Genomic DNA, 19,537 nt, shown 5'->3' with positions numbered 1-19,537 from the left:
CCAAGTCCTCCAGCACATCGGCCGTGCCAGTGGTTCACCGGCCGGCATAACTCCATCGAATAAGGTAGGGGGGGGGGATTTAGGTAGGGCCAGGGGGTGGGTTAGATAGGGGAAGGGAGGGAAAGGTGGGGGGATCCAAAAAAAAAATTCCCTCCAAGGCCACTCCGATTTCGGAGCGGCCTTGGAGGGAACAGGGAAAGCCATCTGGGCTCCCCTTGGGCTCGGCGCGTGCAAGGTGCACAAGTGTGCACCCCCTTGTGCACGCCGAGCCTGGATTTTATAACATGCGCGTGGCAGCGCGCGCATGTTATAAATTCGGGTGTACATTTGTACGCGCACAAATGTACCCCCGCATGTAAAATTTAAAATCGGCCCCTTTAATTCCAACAATCAATGTGAAGATGATTTATTGCTTATAAAGGTTTCCAAATGCATAGGATCGACAAAATTAAAATGATTGCCTTGGTAGGTCCAGGTATCTTCCATGCTAATCATAAGAAATTCACCTCAGCAACCAGGTCCAGTTGCAAATCATCAAATCCACGTATTTACAAAACAAGTTCAATTCCAGTACTCGCACATAAAGCCAAGCATTCAACTCTTCACAGCAAGCATCACAGAGGTCACTCTCCAGGTCCAGCAGGGCTATGCAATGCTTGAGTACCTGGGAATATCTCTGTCCCAGCAACCTCTTTTCTAGTCCAGCAGACTCAACACAAGGTTAGCTTATTTTGCTCACTTCTCAATGGCTGAAGCCTCCAGTTGAGACTCACCAGCAGCTAGTCCTGACCACCCATTCAGGCTCCACTGACAGTGTAATTGGATGCAGGTTAACTGTATATAACTGTATATATAAGGCAATCTCAACTGGGGGCTGACACTCTGTATTGTATATATATATATACATTGATATTGTGTGTGTGTATATATATATATATATATATATATATACACATTGATATTGTGTGTGTGTGTATATATATATATATATACACACACACACACACACATATACATATACACACACACATACAGAGTGTCATTTTATAACTGCCTACATTTGTGCAAATTCTGTGGGTACATTTTATCCAGACTTTACACCAATTTTCAAAGGGAAAGTACGTGCATACTTTTCCCTTCGAAAACTATCCCAGAAAAACTGCCCACATACATTTTACAACTGATTAGTTTATAGGGTTTTTTTTGTGGTGGCTGTGAGGGAATATGTGCATACTTTTCAAAATGCAAAAATATATGTATAACTCCAACTCCATGCACAAGAAAACCTCCTCCCACTGTAGGCATAAGTACACAAATGCAGGGCTTGTGCACATACTTTAGCTTGCATATAGCGAGGGCAATTTTTAAAAAGCCCATTTCCATGGGTAAAGCACCATTTTACCCCAGAAATGTTTTTCAAATTTACCCTCCCACTGAAGATACAGCAGATTACAATAAGACTAGTAGTCTCAACAGTCTTTTTGATGGCCAGCTCCATTTTCTTTTTGGTGCTATCCTTTAGAATTGTGGCACCCTTTTTAGGAATAAAGTTTTTACAAGATATTGCTGGAATAGCAAAGTCCACAGTCTAACCCTTGAACCTTATCCTCAGATAGCCCCTTCTTAATGAACCCCTCTGAAGCTGGATGCACCAAAAATATCTTCTTATTCTTAGGCTCTGTATTGAACAGAGGCTCCTTAGAAGCAACAATATTGGGTTTTGTACTTTTCAGGCAATGGTGATTTTCCCTGCGAGAGAGTTCAAGCAAGGTTCATGGAAGGGTTGAGCCCTTTCTGTGGATGGCTGCACTGATTCATCATTTCACTACTGAACTTAGATGATTTCCAGAAAATGAGGTACAAAGACAGTGAATCCTGATCCTATGATTCTCTCTTACTTAGAATACTTGCTGACTTTGCTTGCACAGATATTAGGATCGTTCAAATTCAGATTAAGCAACTAAGCAACCTTCTGGTTTAGGGGGTTAGTGCAACTATTCAAGAATATATTAGAATCTCAGACTTTACATCTGTTTCCAAGGTTCGGAAGCTCTCCTGTATATTCCTGGACCGAGACACTTTCTTCTGGTTGATTTTAAAAGCTTTATGCATGCCAAAGCCTGGAGATACGTATGGGGCTCGGCCCAGTGCGCGCTGCACGGCTTTTAAAACCCATGCGGGTATGCCTGTACCTTCCAGTAGGCACACAAAATATTTTCCACCAGAAGGGACGTGGTCTGGGCGGGCCAGAACCGCACCATGAAGTCTGCGTCTGTTTGTGCACTCTGGGGCCCCCTACCGCCTAACTTTACTTCTGCTATGGATGGTAAGTCATATAACAAAAAAAACTAGGCTAGTCAGCGGGGTTTTAAGGCTTGGGCTAATAAGGTAAAAGGGAGGCAAGTTAGGCATTTTAGGTAGCCCTCTCCTTTACTGGGCTGAATTGGGAACAAACTTAGGAAACAGGTAATTGCATTGGTGTGCATAACTACTAAAATTCTCCCACTTACGTGCTTGAGTTGCCACATGTGCGCATCAATATAAAATCGCACGGATAGCCAATTTTATAACACATGCGCGTACGTTATAAAAGCGCCGTGTCCATGTGCACCCGCGCTTGGCTCTTAAATTTTACTTTATAGAAAGCAAAATCTGATCTTGAAACCACTGCTGCATCCCCCCTCTCTAAGAGTTTTATCAGGCTGAGTAAAGCCTGTCCTAGTACCACGGAGCAGCTGTGGGTAGGAATTCTGAGGCTCCGACCCAGAAACCCCTGTGGCCTGGAAGAGCAGGAGACACTCAAGCTCACCTGGTCAAGTTCAGTTGTGAGCCTTCTTCCCCCACCCCCATATCAAGAAGCCAGGGAGACCAAACAAAATGTCTTGCCTTAATCATGGAGTTATACAGATAAATCAGATGGATGTGGCAGGCCCCACTAAGGACCTAGTCAACCTTAGAAGAATTATACCCCTATACTGTATCGCTCCCTTTATTTAAAATTATTCATTAATCACCCCTTCCAGATTTAAATTATCGCCCAGAGTGATTTACAGAAATAACAGAATACAATAAACATATAAACACTAAAACTGGAAAAACAGAATACATAAAAGAAAATTAACACATTTGATCCTCTTGCAAGGAAGTGGTACAATATAGAGGGTAAAATTCTTCTAAGCATGATAAATAATAAATAAAAAAAAAAAAAAAGCAGGATCTGGGGATGATCGTAACTAATGATCTTATGGTGGCCAAACAGATGGTTAAAGCAATGGCAAAAGCTAGAAAGATGCTAGGATGTGTAAGATAAATGCCAGTGGCCCTATACAAGGATGTGAATAAGTGAACTGAGGCCTGCTGCTATGCACATAGGGGGCGGATTTTAAAAGGGTTACGCGCGTATATCCGCTCCTGTGTGCACCAAGCCTATTTTGCATAGGCCTGGCGACGCGCGCATGTCCTGGGGCTTGAAAAAAGGGGCGTGGTTGGGGTGGGGCAGGGATGGGACAGAGACCTCTGGCACAGCGGCCATGTACCAAAAATATCTACCTCATTTTCTGGAAATCATCTAAGTTCAGTAATGAAATGATGAATCAGTGCAGCCATCCACAGAAAGGACTCAACCCTTCCATGAACCTTGCTTGAACTCTCTCGCAGGGAAAATCACCATTGCCTGAAAAGTACAAAACCAAATATTGTTGCTTCTAAGGAGCATCTGTTCAATACAGAGCTTGGAGGGAACGGAGAAAGCCATTGGGGTTCCCCTAGGGCTCGGTGCTTGCAAGGTGCACAAATATGCACCCCCTTGCACGCGCCAACCCCGAATTTTATAACATGCGCACGGCTGCGCACACATGTTATAAAATCGGGCGTAGATTTGTGCGCACCGGGTTGTGCGCAAATCTACGCCTGCGCGTACCTCTTAAAATCCGGCCCATAGACTGAACCAAAAGTACAGGCCTAAGCAATAGAAAGATGGAGTCTTCAGCCACATGATGATCTTGGCAACTTCATATATGCAGATGAGAAGAAGCTGTGATTGTTCTTCCATAATCCAACATTTCTCAGCAACTCACACTGTGAGAAAAGGACCTTGGACAAGAACTGTGCAGATGTCCTTGGTAAAAACCTTGTACTCAGCCATGAGACCAGCTCTGAAATGTGTATTGTTCTACTCATGGACTTCATTAACTCACAATGGGAATATTCTTATGCATCTGGGCTCATTTGCATCGTACCAATCCTGTGTCTACAGAATGTAATCTGCTTTGAAGCACTGAAAAGCAGAACTAAGATAAATAAATAGTACCTTGTGCTCTAAAACTGTAACAAAACTTAAAAACTAATGAAGAGAAATATTTGTACCATATTAAACCTTGTATACCTTGTGCTACTACAATAAACTGACTACCTCACAAGTGTCTGTAATTGTTCCCTAAAACTAATGAATTAATGTCATAAGGTTACTAAATTATTTTAATCAATTGTAAGATATTAACACCAGATATTCCTACAGCTACATAGGGAAAGGAATGGTTAGCAAAAAAAGAAGAGATACTCCCACTGTACCTGGTAAGACCTCATTTGGAATACTATCCACATTGAACAAATAAGAATTTGTGGTTTATAAGGTTTTAAATTATAAATAAATAAATAAATAAATAAATACTGTGTACAATTGTGGAGAGTGTCTCTTCAAAAGGATATAAACTGGTTGAGCTGGTCCAGAGTGTGGCTACTAAAATGGTCAATGGTCTTTATTCTAAAGCATATGGGGAAAGATGAGATATAAGATTTAAATAAACTCCAAGGTCCTCAAGTACAAAAAAATGGGCCACTCATCAGAAAGGAGGCTCTAGAACGAGATGTCATGGGATGAGCGTAAATGGAGGTAAGCACAAGGATAATCTAAAGAAATATTTCTTTATAGCAAGGGTAGTGGATGCATGGAACAAATGCCCAGTGGAAGTGGTGGAGAGAGAGACATCATCTGAATTCAAAACAGCATAGGATAAGCACAAAGGATTCTGTGCACTTTCCCGGTGCCCGAAGAAATTAGCGCCTACCTTTGGGTAGGCGCTAATTTCTGAAAGCAAAATGTGCGGCTTGGCTGCACATTTTGCTTTGTGAATCGCGCAGAAATACCTAATAGGGCCATCAACACGCATTTGGATGTTGAGGGCGCTATTAGGTTCGGCGGGTTGGACGCGCGTTTTTGGCCCCTTACTGAATAAGGGGTAAGGGAAAACGCGTGTTCAATGGCGGGTTAACAGTGTGCTCAGTCGGAGCGCACTGTACTGTATCGGCCCGTAAGTTAGGAGCAATTATGGTCTGACCAAGGATCAAGATGGTCCCCCAGCTGAGTCTCTGCTGCTGCTTCAGTAGTAGCTTTTTCTTCTTCTTTAGAATCAGGGCAAGAAGCAGCACTAGGGGTAGAGGATGCGCAATAAAACATTTTTTAAATAAATAAAATAGGAGGAAGAACAATAGTTAGTCTTGTAGTGCTTTAAACCCTGTCAAACTGTTCTATGTATAATGAATTATCTCTTTTTTCTGTAAAAACGTCTACCTCAATAAAGGATCATAGAAGGAGGAAAAGGATAACACACAGAAAAGGACTGTATTTACCAATAAATATGCATACTTTTGGATTATGTTTGTAACTCAAATAGTAGGCCAAAGAAGAAATACTGGTGTAGTTGCAAGATACATCCATATTTTCTGACTATTCAGTATGTAGATACAAGTCAGTTCCACACATAAAAGGAAGGAATAACCTCAAAAAGGGCAACCAAGTGCTGAACTAGATCAACATCGTTTCATGGTTACTAAAAGGCAATCACCAGGTTTCCCTTGAAGCATCAGGTCTCCCTTAAATTATATTAAGCTTTAGGTAGGCCACGGGATGGCCCTGTCACATGGACAAAACCTCTCCGTTTATGAACCAGGTATTTACTCCAGTGACCCAGAGAGCACATAAAAAGGATGGTTTCACCAAAGCATCAGCTTTGATTATGTGAATGTTCGCCTACTACCCTGATGATCAAAGCTCCCTTGCTGACTTACTAAAAGATCATCCACCCTTTATCAGACAGTTCTAAAGGACAACTCGAGGAATAAAAAAAAAATAATTTATCGATATCAAAAGCTTTGAGAACCAAACACAAGACATCAAGATCCAGCTTTAGCCCTATGAAGAATTACACGTGATAGAATAACGGATTGGAAGTTTTATTTCATGTTTTTCTTTGGCAATTGATAAGATATCTGAAGCACAAAATTACATTAAAATATGAATTTTATAAAAGGCTAGGAGAACATTTGAGAAAATACTTAACTGACTGAGATGAGGACAGACATTAACACACATTTACTGAGAGATAACTGTGTGTGTCATCTTAGACTAAGTGTAATGATCTGGGAAGGATCTGCTATATTTTGGAAAGATATTGAGCAACAGGATCTGAGACAAATTGCATAGCAATTTCAACCAATCCAGAATTTACTGTGCTCTCAGACCCCGTTAAATAGGTAAGGAATATTTTCAATGCCTTTGTAAAGAAGGAGCTTAAATAAAACCTAGAATGACAATCTGCTATGCAAGGCGAGTCTTAAAATATTCACTCGGAAAAAAGGTATTACCTTCACAATAGAAGGAAACCATGCTCATTTAAGTGCCTCCTGAATTTAGCCCATAATGGCCACATGTGCTTTTACAACACTGTGAGCTTGCCTTAGGCACTACAAAAAATGGAAAGGCAGTTTTACATAAAAATTGATGACAATGACATTTCCACATCACAATGGCAATATTTATCTGCTTTAACAAGTCTTTCTGTGAATAGACAAACAGTAATATACAGATATGTTTTGCTTGAAATTAGGAGTTATGAAAGAGTAAAAAAAAAAAAAAAAATCCTTCATCTGACATTGATCTAAATATTATTTCAATTTGCATAAAAAGTCAAGGCATTCATATAATAGAAAAAAAAAGACAAATAACCTTAAGAATCACTGAAAATAGAACAGTTTATTGAGATGTTGATAGAAAAGTAAAATATTTTGAGCTATTTCACTTGCACAAAGATTTTCGTTTGCTACACAGCTGTTCCATGCACGGTTACAAGAACACTTAGCGTAAACACAGATCACCTCTTTATAATCATAGGTCTCTATTAAAAAAAATAGCATGAAAAAACAATTGTTTATTTATGTATTTTCTATTTTTGAGAGACCATCTTATAAGGCGCTATGAAACATTTGCTACACAGCTGTTCCATGCATGGAGGGCCTGGTCCATTAAAGAGTGCACACATGCATGTATACTCATATCGATATAAAGGGAATTGCGGTGTGGAGCCTTTTGTATTTATTTATTTATTTATTTATTTTTAATTTCTCTTAAATAAGGTTTAAATATTCCAGTGAAGATCTGCCACCTTTGAGGAAGAGTCATTGGGCTTGCATCTGGAATATGCAATGGCGTTTTGTCAGCATTAAAACTTTGAATATTTCATTCCATGATATTAAGATAAGTGGACATCTTATGATGTTTAATTGCACTTGTATTTGTTTCATATGGACATTCTTTAAGAAAACAGCATAAAAAAAAGAAAAAAATTTCTATTTAATAAAGGCCTATGATTATAAAACAGTGAGCTCTGTTTATATTAAGCATTCCTGTCATCATGCATGAAACAGCTGTGTAGCGAACATTTCATAGCTCCTTATTATGATGATCTCTCAGGTTAGGTTCCTACTCTATTTTTGATCAACCTTTGTTTTCTTATTTTCATCTTCTTCATAACTTACAGCAGAAGCAGACAAAAGTGGCTCCTGAGTCTTCAACTGAAAGCTTTAGAGTATCATTTTCAAAAGTAATTTATTCAGGTAAAGGGTTTTTTTTTTTTGTTTTTTTTAAACTGTCCATTCTTTCCACTGGTAAAAGGATGTGCATTGTGGAACGATGCACATACCTTTACCTGCACAGAGTGGAGGCATCCCGGGAGGGGCAGAGAATGCAACATGCGTCGTTTTGCATTTTCAAAACTACATACATTATTTGGAAGGGGGAAAAGTACCATCAGACCTCTGCAGGTACTTCTTCCCTAGGCAATGTATATACTTTCCTTTAGAAAACTGGTGCAAAGTCCACAGGGAAAAGCACCTGTGGACTATGCAACTACCTACAGACATTTGAATATTGCCCTCAGGGATGCTAATTTTCAGCAGACTTTAGCCAGAACTTTCATAGTGCGCAGAAGTCCTCTTTGAAAATTCCTGGGTTGTGCTGGTACGTGCAGAACATTATACCTGCTCCCGAGACTTTCAAAAATTAAAATGTACGCATGTAAATGCTTTTCTCTCCGCAACGCCATCCTCCAGAAAGCGAGAAACAGTATACCCAAAATCATGTTCTGGGCAAGCTTTTCCCCACATGACTCTCCAGTTGATTTATGCATATAAGGCCTATTGAAAAGTTTCCCCCTTAATGTTTAGGATCATTATATGGAACAAATTATATTTGTTTTAAAAGCCAACTAAAACCATAAAACAAGGCCTTTATTTCAATGCAGAATGAAACATATTCATTGTTTTCTTTTAATAAATTAATCTGATAAAAAACATTACCATTTAGAACCTTGCTGAATCAACACGTTTTGTAGAAACAAACAGGAAAGGCCTTTGCCTGCCGGTGTTCACTTGATTCGGAATTAACGAGCTGCTTTTGCATGACACTGCCTTGCAGTAGCTCATTAACTGAGAATTTTTGTAAACTTGGAGACTGTGTGTAAAACTTTACTATTTGAGATTATTTTACGAACCTTTCTACAAAATAGGCCAATGAGCAAAAAAAGCACACAAAATGTCAAAATGTTGGCATTTTTGTGCATGTCAGACCAATTTGTGTATTTTTTTCATGCAGTGGCCCCTTTTGTACAAACATATCACAGTTTAGGGAAGCACTGGGATAAACACACCGAGCAAACACATCATTACATTCTTAAGAAATTGGGAACATTTTTTTCATTTCTATAACACAGAGGCATTTTTAGAACCATGCTGAAAGGAAGCATATACAAAGGTACATACAGGCAAAACAGGATTTAAGTTTAAGAACTGTTAAATATGTGCATTCAGCATGAATACTGGAATTTCAAAATGGGATGAACGTGCTTAGGTGAACATACCCCACTGCTGTCATTGAGTATTTGCTATTCAATAGTACGTAACTCAACCTTCCACATCACCACAATAGGAACAACATTTGAAAGAAACCGAAGGACATAGGATATCATTACATGAAAAGAGTTAAGAAGCTGAAATAACACTGTCATAGTCTATATTTTTAGTATTAGATTAGGAAAAGAAAAAACATTTTATAGTACAATGTGCAATATTTTTTCAGTATTCAACTGGCACTATTTGGGCCACTGGATGTTGAAGAGGACTAGAAGCCTATATTAAGAAGTCTCTCCCATTTTGTGTCTGACAAAAATGCTTTGCATATCAAAAGCAAAGACTTAAGTGCATTATTTTTAAGGCAAATTAAGTAATATACATTAGAATTCTGTAATTATATAGAAAAATTATTCAATTAGGTATGATTTTACATTTAATTATACATTTAGCCTTAACCGCTATAATAAAAATGAAAGTCTATGCAATTTTATTTTAGGTGTTTTTGCCCACATCAACGGCTTGTCTAACATCAGCAACAGCGTCAGGGACTCTAACAATCATATCCGCCATTGACTTTTTTAAACAGATCTGACAGCCCAACCGGGACCTACAAAGAAAAAACAAACATTCTGTTATTTTTTTTTTTTTAGGAGTGGTGAACTCATGCTTACAGCATCACAGTATCAGTTCTGCAGAGCAGAGCGCAAGCAAACAGATTGGGTCTGAAGAAAAAAAATTTTTTTTTTTTTTTGCAGGTTGCAATACCTTTGTGGAACAAATATAAGCATTATCTTCCCAAAATAAGTAGATGAAGAAACTTTTACAAATACATACATGCTGGCATCATAAATGCCTGCAAACTGACACTCAAGAGGGTTACAAGCCTCAAAACAAGTGAAAAGACAGGACTTGATGTAATCATCAGTTTAACTTTAGAAATTTAAGGATTTTAATTGTACAATAAAAAAGTCATACCCTTGATAATTAAACGTCATGCCCTTAATTTGAGAGGTGGTTCTATCAGGGTAGCCACACATTTCTTATACACACTGGTTGAATTTGTGTTAACAGAGAATTATTTTCTTTTCAACGACCAATTTTTTAAGCAAATTAAAGGGACAGCTCTGGGTGCCACGATAGTGTACAATGTGGCCAACCTTTATGTGGTATTAAATATGTGAGTCTCTTATCCACCCCTAAACCAATCAGTTATACACAATAATAAGGGTAGTATTTATGAATAATAAAGTTGAATATCATATATTACATCACACTATTTTATTCAATTACATAACTTATTAAAAGTACACTATAAAAAGTACTATAAAATTTTAATAGTACAAATAGTGAATGTGTTGGTATGAATGGGTGATGAGTGTGTTGGGGTTTTATTGGTATAATAATAGTGCAATAGGGAGGGTATTTGGAGACAAGAGGTGCCTTATGATATATGAGATGTATTAATATTTATGTACAACATATGTATGTTATCTGATTATAAGTTATTGAAAACTGTAGTGTACCTTTAATAAGTTATGAAATTGAATGAAATAGTGTGATGTGATATATGATATTCAACTTTATTATTCCTATATACTACCCTTATTATTGTGTACAACCTTTACGTGGGATGGGATGGTGAACATGAACTGAATGTTTCCTTCTGAGAGTCGATTCACAGCTGATCAATTTATGACGTCATTTGACGGCTCCTTCTGTTTTTTGATTGACTGCCATTGCTTGGTTTTGATTGGTCTAATCCTTCTATTTAAATGTTCACCGCACGTTAATGTGGTTGCTGTTTCCTGCAAATCCGGAAGTAAGCTGAGACGGTACATGTCCATAATGAAGGTTTGGCAGTGCTCATGGAATTAAGATAAGTAATTTTAAACGTTGAACATACTTTTAAACAGCATTAAATGTTTTATTATAGGATACTTCTGGGCAATTATGAGAGGAGACACTGCCGAAAATTTGGCGGATGCAGGAGAATTAAACCGCTTCTGAATTCTAGCGGACATCTCCCCGAGAAACAATCTTTGGCGGGAGACATTACAAGTCATTTCTAAAAACTATTTATCTGGGCAAGAAGGATGTTAGTATGCTCCCTGTAAAAGAAGCATTGACGGGAGACATATAAAGATAACACACGCTCCTGATGAAGCAGTAGCGAAACATCGGCCGGGTGTCGAGGGTTTTTATTTTCTTGTCCTTATACAGGAAATAACTTCTCTGGACTGAGTTTAAAAGAAATATATTTGCTCTGGATTTATATATTTTATTGGAAACATTTTTGAAAACACTGCAAATAACTCCAAAAATTTGAAAAATTTATTAAAAAATCTAAAAAATTATACAAAAAAACATAATAAAAAACACAGTAAAAACCAGTGTGTTTGAGGTTGACTGTAAATGACGAGAAGTCCGGACAACCCCTGCTAAATGATTCAAGGGGTTTGTCGACAGGCTTGCCGATACGGTCAATCTTATCTCAAAAAATTTTGAAAAATAAATTGTTTTGAGTGCTATTTTTTGAGCACAGTCTCATGATATTTTTCTTTTTTCCTTGTTTTTTTTGGCAACCTTTACGTGGGCCATTTTCAACAGAAGTGGCTACCTTCCTGCCCCTTTGAGTACATAAGCCTATGGAAACAGTTTATTGGCGACATTCTGCTGTTATGGACCGGGGATAAGGATCAATTGCTTGCCTTCATGATGTGGCTGAATGCCTGGAGCACTCATTTACAGATCACCTATGCTGCGGCTGAGACGACCCTCCCCTTAAGTGATTCTCAACTGGTGCAGGGACAAGCCTCACCTTGAGACCACACAACCTTACTGCTTCCAAAACCCCTGCAGTCATGGGGTCTTACATCGAGCTAGGTGGTGTCACCACTGTAGATCCGACCCAGGAATTGAAACCAGCTCTTCCGCATGTCTCAAGGCAACAGAACTTTTCCTAAATCCACCGGAGAAGGCGTTTTATACATGGCACCAATTATGCTTTTATTTTCTTTGGGCATGGCAGTTCCTCTTTTCTCCTTCTTCCAGCACAGTCAGAAACAGATGTCATACTCATTTGGATTGAACTGCTTAGGGAACCCTTCATTTTCAGTTTGTAATGTTATTTTGCCTTGGTTTAATAAACATTGATTAATTCTAACCAAAGGGCAGAAAATTAGTGGGGGGGGAAAAACCCAAACAACTCCTTTTCTCCCCTTCTCAGTGATTTTCTCCCATTTATGTTGGTTATTATAAACCTTGATAAATTCTTGGAGGAAATAAAATAAAGCTGAAACTAAAGGTCCTTAGTCATACTGACTTCAGAGGGCCAGGCCAATTTCACAAAAGTCACAGCTCACCCAGTTTCTCCGCCCGGTCTGAAGAAGTCCAAGCAGTGTGTGGTATTTGTGTGCCTGCACTCTTTCCACCAAACACAGAAAATAATTTACAGGTAGAGAGATTGCAATCCCTTCACCACTTTTCAGAGCTGTGATTCAGATTCAATAGCAAATGAAGTATTTGTGTACAAGCTTAAGAAATCAATGTGCTCTAAACAGTAGAACAGGGCAGATTTCTGCAATGCTCCTATGGGTGTAAATAATCAGGCTGCCCACACTGGGGCAAAACAACCATGGGTACTTTTTTTTTTTTTTAAACCAATAATCAATAGGGATCCACAGTAGGTAGAGATTCCCTTTCATTACTGTCCCTTTAAAAACTACCTCCAGGGATTTGTATCTGCTTTCTCTGTGGATTTTTCCACCTAAAACAGGCATACATTGGCATTGCTTGAGTCCTCCCCCTTCCCCTGTCACTGGGCAGGATATCCACACTTATTTTTCCCCGCATTGAGAGTGGGCAATTTTTTAAAAGCCCATTTCTGCGGGTCCATAGGCTCTCATTATTGCCCTCAGTATGTTTGCTTCTTCAGAGTAAAGAAACTCTAAAAGATCCTCAGTTTTCTACCCAGATTTAGCCTTTTTTATGCGGTCACCCTGTCTGTGTATGAACACATCCGTCTCCTGCTAATAAAAAACTTGCCCATTTGGCATTCTATCAACACCAACGTTTCAGGGCATGTCAGGGGGACAGGAGGATCTTCATCAGTTTTAAGCACCTCCGGGCACCACATTCTGGAAAGCAGGCACCATTAGTTCCTTGAGCAACTTTAGTTTTTCCTTCTCCATCAAAGAACCAAGGCCAGTCCTCCCATTATGTGAATTAGATGGTCACCTAGTGCACCACTACTTTTCTTGGAGTGGGGGGTGCCTTAGAAAATCCCAGAAACATCCAGATGCCGTCTACCCACCATTAAGGCCTGGCACTACACGAGAGAAGAGGGGCAGACATGGGGTTGGAGACAAGGAGGAAGCTGGATGGGTCGGGGAGTTATGGAGGAAGGTTGCTGGGTGGGTAAAGATAGAGGAGACAGATTTATGATTCTGGGCAGGGAGGAGGTGGAGAGAGAGAGAGAGAGGACACAATAAAAAAGGGGGGGGGGAGAACAGATTGGGGTGATCCTGGTGTGTTGAGCAGGTGGGTGAAGAGAAGAAAGGGAAGGAAGATGGTGAGGGGAGAAGAGTAGAGATGCTGGCCCAGAGGACAGAGAGAAGTGATGGTGGGCACTGAACAGGAGGCAAAAGGAGAAGGGATGCAAGACTTGGCAGAGGATGAATGATGAGTGGGGTGGTGCCAGAGCTGCCAGCGATTGGAAGGTGTGGATGGGGGTTGCATGACTGAAGCTTCACCTAGAGTGCTTTATATTCCTGCACTGGCCCTGCAAAGAACTCTTCCTCCCTGCAGCAAAAAAATCATCATGGTGAAACAAGCTGCTGGAATAATAGGAACAAAGAAATAAATCAAAAATAACAAACAATCAGCACATTTTAAATATATGTTCTGTAATCTGAACTGTGGAATTTTCAATGGGAAACCTGGAATGTGGAAGAATTACGTAAACCTACGTTAAAATCACCACCACCAACATTCTTCTGCCTTTCTAAAATTTCATACACAGCGTCTTACGTTTCTGTGAGTCCATAGGCTAGGTCCAGCATGTCCATCTCTTCATCGGTAATCGGATCTAACTGCTCAAACATGTGGTCTTCGAAGATTAAATGGCAGGTGGAACAGGCCAGAGTTCCTTCACAAGCACCTATGGAAAAATGTCAAGATGTGATATGCACACACAGCCCTTCAGGTACGTCCACTATATGTCTCAATAAGAAAGCAAAGGACTGCATGGGAAGATTAGTCTTACACCAGATAATAGATCTACTGATGACTTAGAAAATGTTTGAATTCACATGGTTGAAAACTCATTGCACTAAAGATCATAACAGAGATCTGGGAAAGTACTATAAACTTCTATCTATATTTTACTAATCTGCCCTCTCCTAAACAGATTCTTCATTCTCCAACAAAATTCAATTAAGCAAATTCAAAATGTGTACTATTTGAAAAAAAAAAAAAAGTTGAATTTGTTAAATGCTTGATTTTTTTTCTTAGCATAAGTCCACATGATAGTAAACGTATAATATAATAATGTAACCCAGTTAATTCCAACCTACTTCCTGCTGATAAAATCTTAAAGGTGAATTTTAAGAGAAGAATGTCAAAAACAAACAAAAAAAAACCGCAGATATGCCAGCATCTAGCACATACATGCGTCCGACATATTTTATAAACCATGCACATACACACACAGCTAATGATGTGTGAATATCTTGCACTGAGTTAAAAAAAAAAAAAAGAGTGGAATGTGGACAGGTCATGGGCATTCCGGGGCACGGTCAAGAGATGTGCGGGTATTTGGCGAAGTGAACGTGGCTGGTTCATTTCTGTGCAAATTTACTTCTGCTATTGATCAGGTGTAAGTCTGAATAAAACTAGTTGTAGCCACATCTGAACTGCTGGAGGGTCTGGCTAAACTGAGGGGAGTGCAGGCTAAAGAACCAGGCAGGTCTTGATGACCTAGTCAGCCTGGGCAAACTGATGGCCGAACTGGTTAAACTGGTCATTTCCTTCACGCACGCATGTTATAAAATTTCCTCACTTGCGTGTGTAAATGCCAACAATTCCCAGATGTTCATGTAAATGCTTAAGATTAGGAGCACACTTATACGTGCTAAGCCTATTTTATAACATGTGCGCGTACTCGCACACCGGATATAAGATTTCGGCATACGTGGTTGTGCCCATACACACATATAGGGGTGCACGTTCAGATTTAAAGTCAGTTTCTTAGTAAATGCAATTAACAGGGGTGGATTGGCCTATCGGGGGATCAGGCTTTCCCCTGTGGGCCGATCGCTCCCATCACGTGTTTTTTTTTCGGCTTCCTGGTTCTATAAGGCAGAGTGACGAGGCTGCCTCAGGATGTTAAATTTTGGGAGCAGCAAGTATCCCCCCCACAAACCCCCCCCCCCCCCGCGGTGGCAGTCTCACTATGCCTTTTGATTTTTAAAGCCAGCTGGGTTCCCACATCCTGTTTGCAGGAAAATCTACGGTGCTGCAAAATGTCATGCTGGCAGGGTTCCCATTCTCCAGTGGGGCCATAAACATTTTTCCTGCAGCTGGCGGCAGAAGAGGCCCAGTAGTGCTACCAGTGTTTCCTCTGCAGCCGGCGGCAGAAGAAAGGACACCACTCTGCCACCATGGCCGAGGAATGAGAGACTAGCGTTAGCTCGACCCTGCACGTGAGAGGCGGCTGCCGCTTCAGTCTGGGACGTGTTGCCTAAGGAAGTAGGCTACTGCATCAGGCTGGGCTGCGCAGCTGGAGAGAGGACTACTGCTGCCTGTACTATGCACATTCCAGGGACAGAGAGAGAGCCTGTGTGTGTGTGTGTGTATGTGTGTGTGTGAGAGCAAAAGTGTGGGTGTCTATGAGCAACAGCATGTATGAGAGCTTGTATATGTCTGTGAGCAATAGCATTTATGAGCTTGTGTGTGTCTGAGTGTGAGCATTAGAGCATATGAGAGCTAGTGGGTGTGTGTGAGAGTGAGAAATAGCATGTGTGAGAGCCTGAGTGCATATGTGACTGGTGATGTGTGGAACTTACTTACCCACTCCGAGGAGGAGTAAGTTGTACGCGCCAGCAGGCTGCTGGCGCGCGCTTCCCTTGGGCAAGGCCTAATGGCTGCTGCCCCGGCCGGCCCCCGCCAAGACCCCGCCTCCAGCCCGCTCGTTTGACAGAGCCCAGCAGTTCCACGCGTATTGGGAGATACGCGCATGGCTGGGCCATTTTAAAAATGCGCTCGGCGTGCGCACAACCCAGCCACGGGCACATCTCCAGGTTTTTGCATATGCCGGGCTTTTAAAATGTAGCCGTGTGGCGATAATTTTCGAAGGAGTTACACGCATAAATGTTACATGCTATTGTAGCAATTTTCAAAGCCATTTAAATCGAGAAGAGTGCTTTTACATGTGTAAAGCCCAATTTTAAGCATGCAAATGTTTTTTTAAAATCAGGCCATGTGAGCACATAAACAGCAGCATAACATTAGCTTGTCAGAGAGAGTGTGTGTGTGTCTGTGTCAGAGAGAGAGAGATACATACCCATAAACACTTTGTCTGTGACAATGTGTGTGTGGGGTTTCTCTCTCTGTCACAGTCACACACACTCTCCGTGTGTGGGTGTGTCTTTGTGCCTGAGAGAATGTGTATCTTAGCATAAGAACATAAGGCTTACCATGCTGAGTCAGACCAAGGGTCCATCAAGCCCAGTATCCTGTTTCCAACAGTGGTCAATCCAGGTCACAAGTACCTGACAGGTTCCCAGGTAATTTTGTATATGCCAATAAAGTTTCTGCAATCTAAAAATCTATTTGTGATTGAGCATGTGTGTGAGACACTGGCAGGCAGTAACATTACTTGCAACTGGTTCAAGAGCCAGATCAGGAATTCAGGATATATCTCTGTAAGAGATAAGCAAATGTGAAGGGGGCCCAACCAATTTGCATGGATGGAATGGGGGTTACAGCTCTGCTCACCCTGATCTAGAATGTGTTCAACTTCGTATTTATTTAGGAAAGATGACATTTATTTTGGAGATATTTTGGCTCAAATCTGCAGAGTTCCAGGGTTGATTTGGCATGCTTTTGGGAGTTGACACATGTGCTGCAGGGAAAGTGCATGAGGGGCGTAAGATACTCCATGGGCCAGTTTTGAAAAAAATCCCCCGGGCCGATATTTTCCTGCAATCTGCCCCTGGCAACTAACATCCATTTTTCAACAAGCATAGCTTCACAAGCTCTAAACCTCATGGAAATGTTCAGAATGCCAAGTTGGCACAACTACCAGTGCTGCTATTACCATTATTAATCATTTATATAGCACCACTAAATGTATCAACCACCCTGACATACAAAATTTATGCAGATGACATTCAGATATTTTTTCCTGTAAAGAATACCTTGTCATCTGTATTAACTCACATAACAAATTGCTTAACTACGGTTAATTCTTGGATGCGTGACAACAATTTGCTTTTGAATCTTTCAAAAACAGAGGTTCTTTATTTTTCCCCAGCAATCTAATCCTGTTCCTCTTTTTAGACAAATCAGTCCTTGTCTATAGATGGGAATTTAATTCAATTTAAAGGTATTGCATGAAATTTGGGGTTTGAACTTACATTTAAACTGCAAATCCAATCAATCTTAAGATCAGATTACTTTAACTTGCAGTTATAGCATCATTTGAAGTATATCTTGGATAAAATGGTTTTCATACAAACATGCAGGCCTTTGTGCTCATGACATTGGATTATTGTAATTCCCTCTATGCTGGGCTTCCTCTCTCCAGAATTCTGCCGCTCGACTTGTTTTAAGAGGCTGACCCTGGGAACACAACACCCTTACCGTAGCAGCTACATTGGCTTCCTGTCCGACAGCGCACTCGATTTAAAATTCTTGTACTTGTTTTCAAGGCCTTAAAGATGGATAGGCCTCTCTTACCTAAATTATGTATTCCTTATAATCCTAGCCGGTCCCCATTTTCTCGGGGAAAGGGGTTATTATCAATCCCATCAGTAAAATCTGGACATTTAAGTGAAACCAGGAAGCAGGTTTTTTTTCTATACTGGGGTCTCCAGGAATGAACGGACTGCTGAATCCTTTGGAGATTTAGATATCACCACCCTGTTCCGTTAACAACTGAAGACCTTGCTGCATCAGGAGGCGTATATGATGGTACAGGCTGGCAAGCGGTTGGTGTTTCCAAGGTGTGTATAAGGAACATGCCACAATTGTGGAGTTAATTGTTTTAATTGTAATGTTTTACTGTATTTTCAATATCATTGCACTCCACTTAGCACAGCAGGTTAGATATAGGCAGAAAATACTTTTTTTTTTTTTTTTAAACGATTATACTGCAATTCCTATCTTCCTTTGTAATCCGCCTTCTGCCATTCCTAGGAAAAGGCAGAATAACAAATGGAAATATATAAAAAATATTGTAAGAGATATACAGACACATATAAAAGCCATTACCTGCTCTATGGAGCTTACAATCTAGTTGAGACACAACAAAACAAATAAAAGGTTCTTAATGAAATAGTTATTAGGAAGCTAAGAGAAGAAAAAATGGTGTTGACTTAAGTTGATCATATGACCCTCAGCAGGGATCAATATATTTAAATTTCTACCCACTAAGAGGGTAATTTTCAAACAGTCTGCATAGCACTAAATTCTGTGTGGCCTCTGTACACGCAGACTTATTCAAGGATTTTCAAATCAAACTTACACACATAAATTTGCTTTGAAAATACGTAATTGCTGAGTATGTACACAAACTACTTCACCCACAGTTTCGCCTACTCCAAGCAAGGCATAACTTGTATGGGGTAACTCACATCAAGAGATTTTAAAATCGAAACCTATGTGCTTAAGTACTGGTTCTGAGCCCCAGAATAGCCCTCTGCAGTGCACATTAAAGCATGTGGATAACTGAATGATTGATTGAGCCACACTTTGCCTTTTAGTAGCCTTGAGAAATCACACAAAATGCCATACCACTTCTTCTCGGTTCCATGACTCCTTTTTATGAGGGAGAAGGTAAATGCTTCAGTAAACCTATTATGTGGTGACTGCAATATTGCAAACAATAAAAAAGGTATACATTAACAGAACCAAGGATCTGAAACCTTACAGTAATTCCTGATGACCCATCAAACTAGGGTTATAACTAGGCATGACGTGACATGACGCTCATAATTCATGGCTGTCAGTCTACATGTAGTACTTGATCCAGTTTCAGTAAACTTTTGACTGTTTATGCAATAGTGATTCTGGAAACAAAATTGTAGCAAGCCCAGAAAATTTGGTTAGTAGAGTTCTAAGCATGTAAGCAGTT

The 19,537-nt window shown here is 40.1% G+C and overlaps 1 protein-coding gene across 1 annotated transcript in view; it reads right to left on the bottom strand.

Moving 5' to 3' along the window:
- Positions 1 to 7,010: 7,010 nt before the first annotated feature.
- FDX1 (ferredoxin 1) overlaps positions 7,011 to 19,537 on the bottom strand; it is a 68,610-nt gene continuing 56,083 nt past the window's right edge. Inside the window, exons 3-4 of the mRNA XM_029602489.1 lie at positions 14,212 to 14,341; positions 7,011 to 9,790 (exon numbers count right to left, since the gene is read on the bottom strand). Of these exons, the coding sequence (XP_029458349.1) occupies positions 9,676 to 9,790; positions 14,212 to 14,341 (245 nt within the window). The 3' untranslated portion in view covers positions 7,011 to 9,675. The remainder of the gene's footprint in view (positions 9,791 to 14,211; positions 14,342 to 19,537) is intronic.

The sequence above is a fragment of the Rhinatrema bivittatum genome, chromosome 5 (genome assembly GCF_901001135.1).
Source record: "Rhinatrema bivittatum chromosome 5, aRhiBiv1.1, whole genome shotgun sequence".
In the NCBI taxonomy this organism is placed as follows: domain Eukaryota; kingdom Metazoa; phylum Chordata; class Amphibia; order Gymnophiona; family Rhinatrematidae; genus Rhinatrema; species Rhinatrema bivittatum.
Note: the sequence above shows the minus strand (reverse complement) of the source record. Positions and strands in the feature narration are given on the sequence as shown.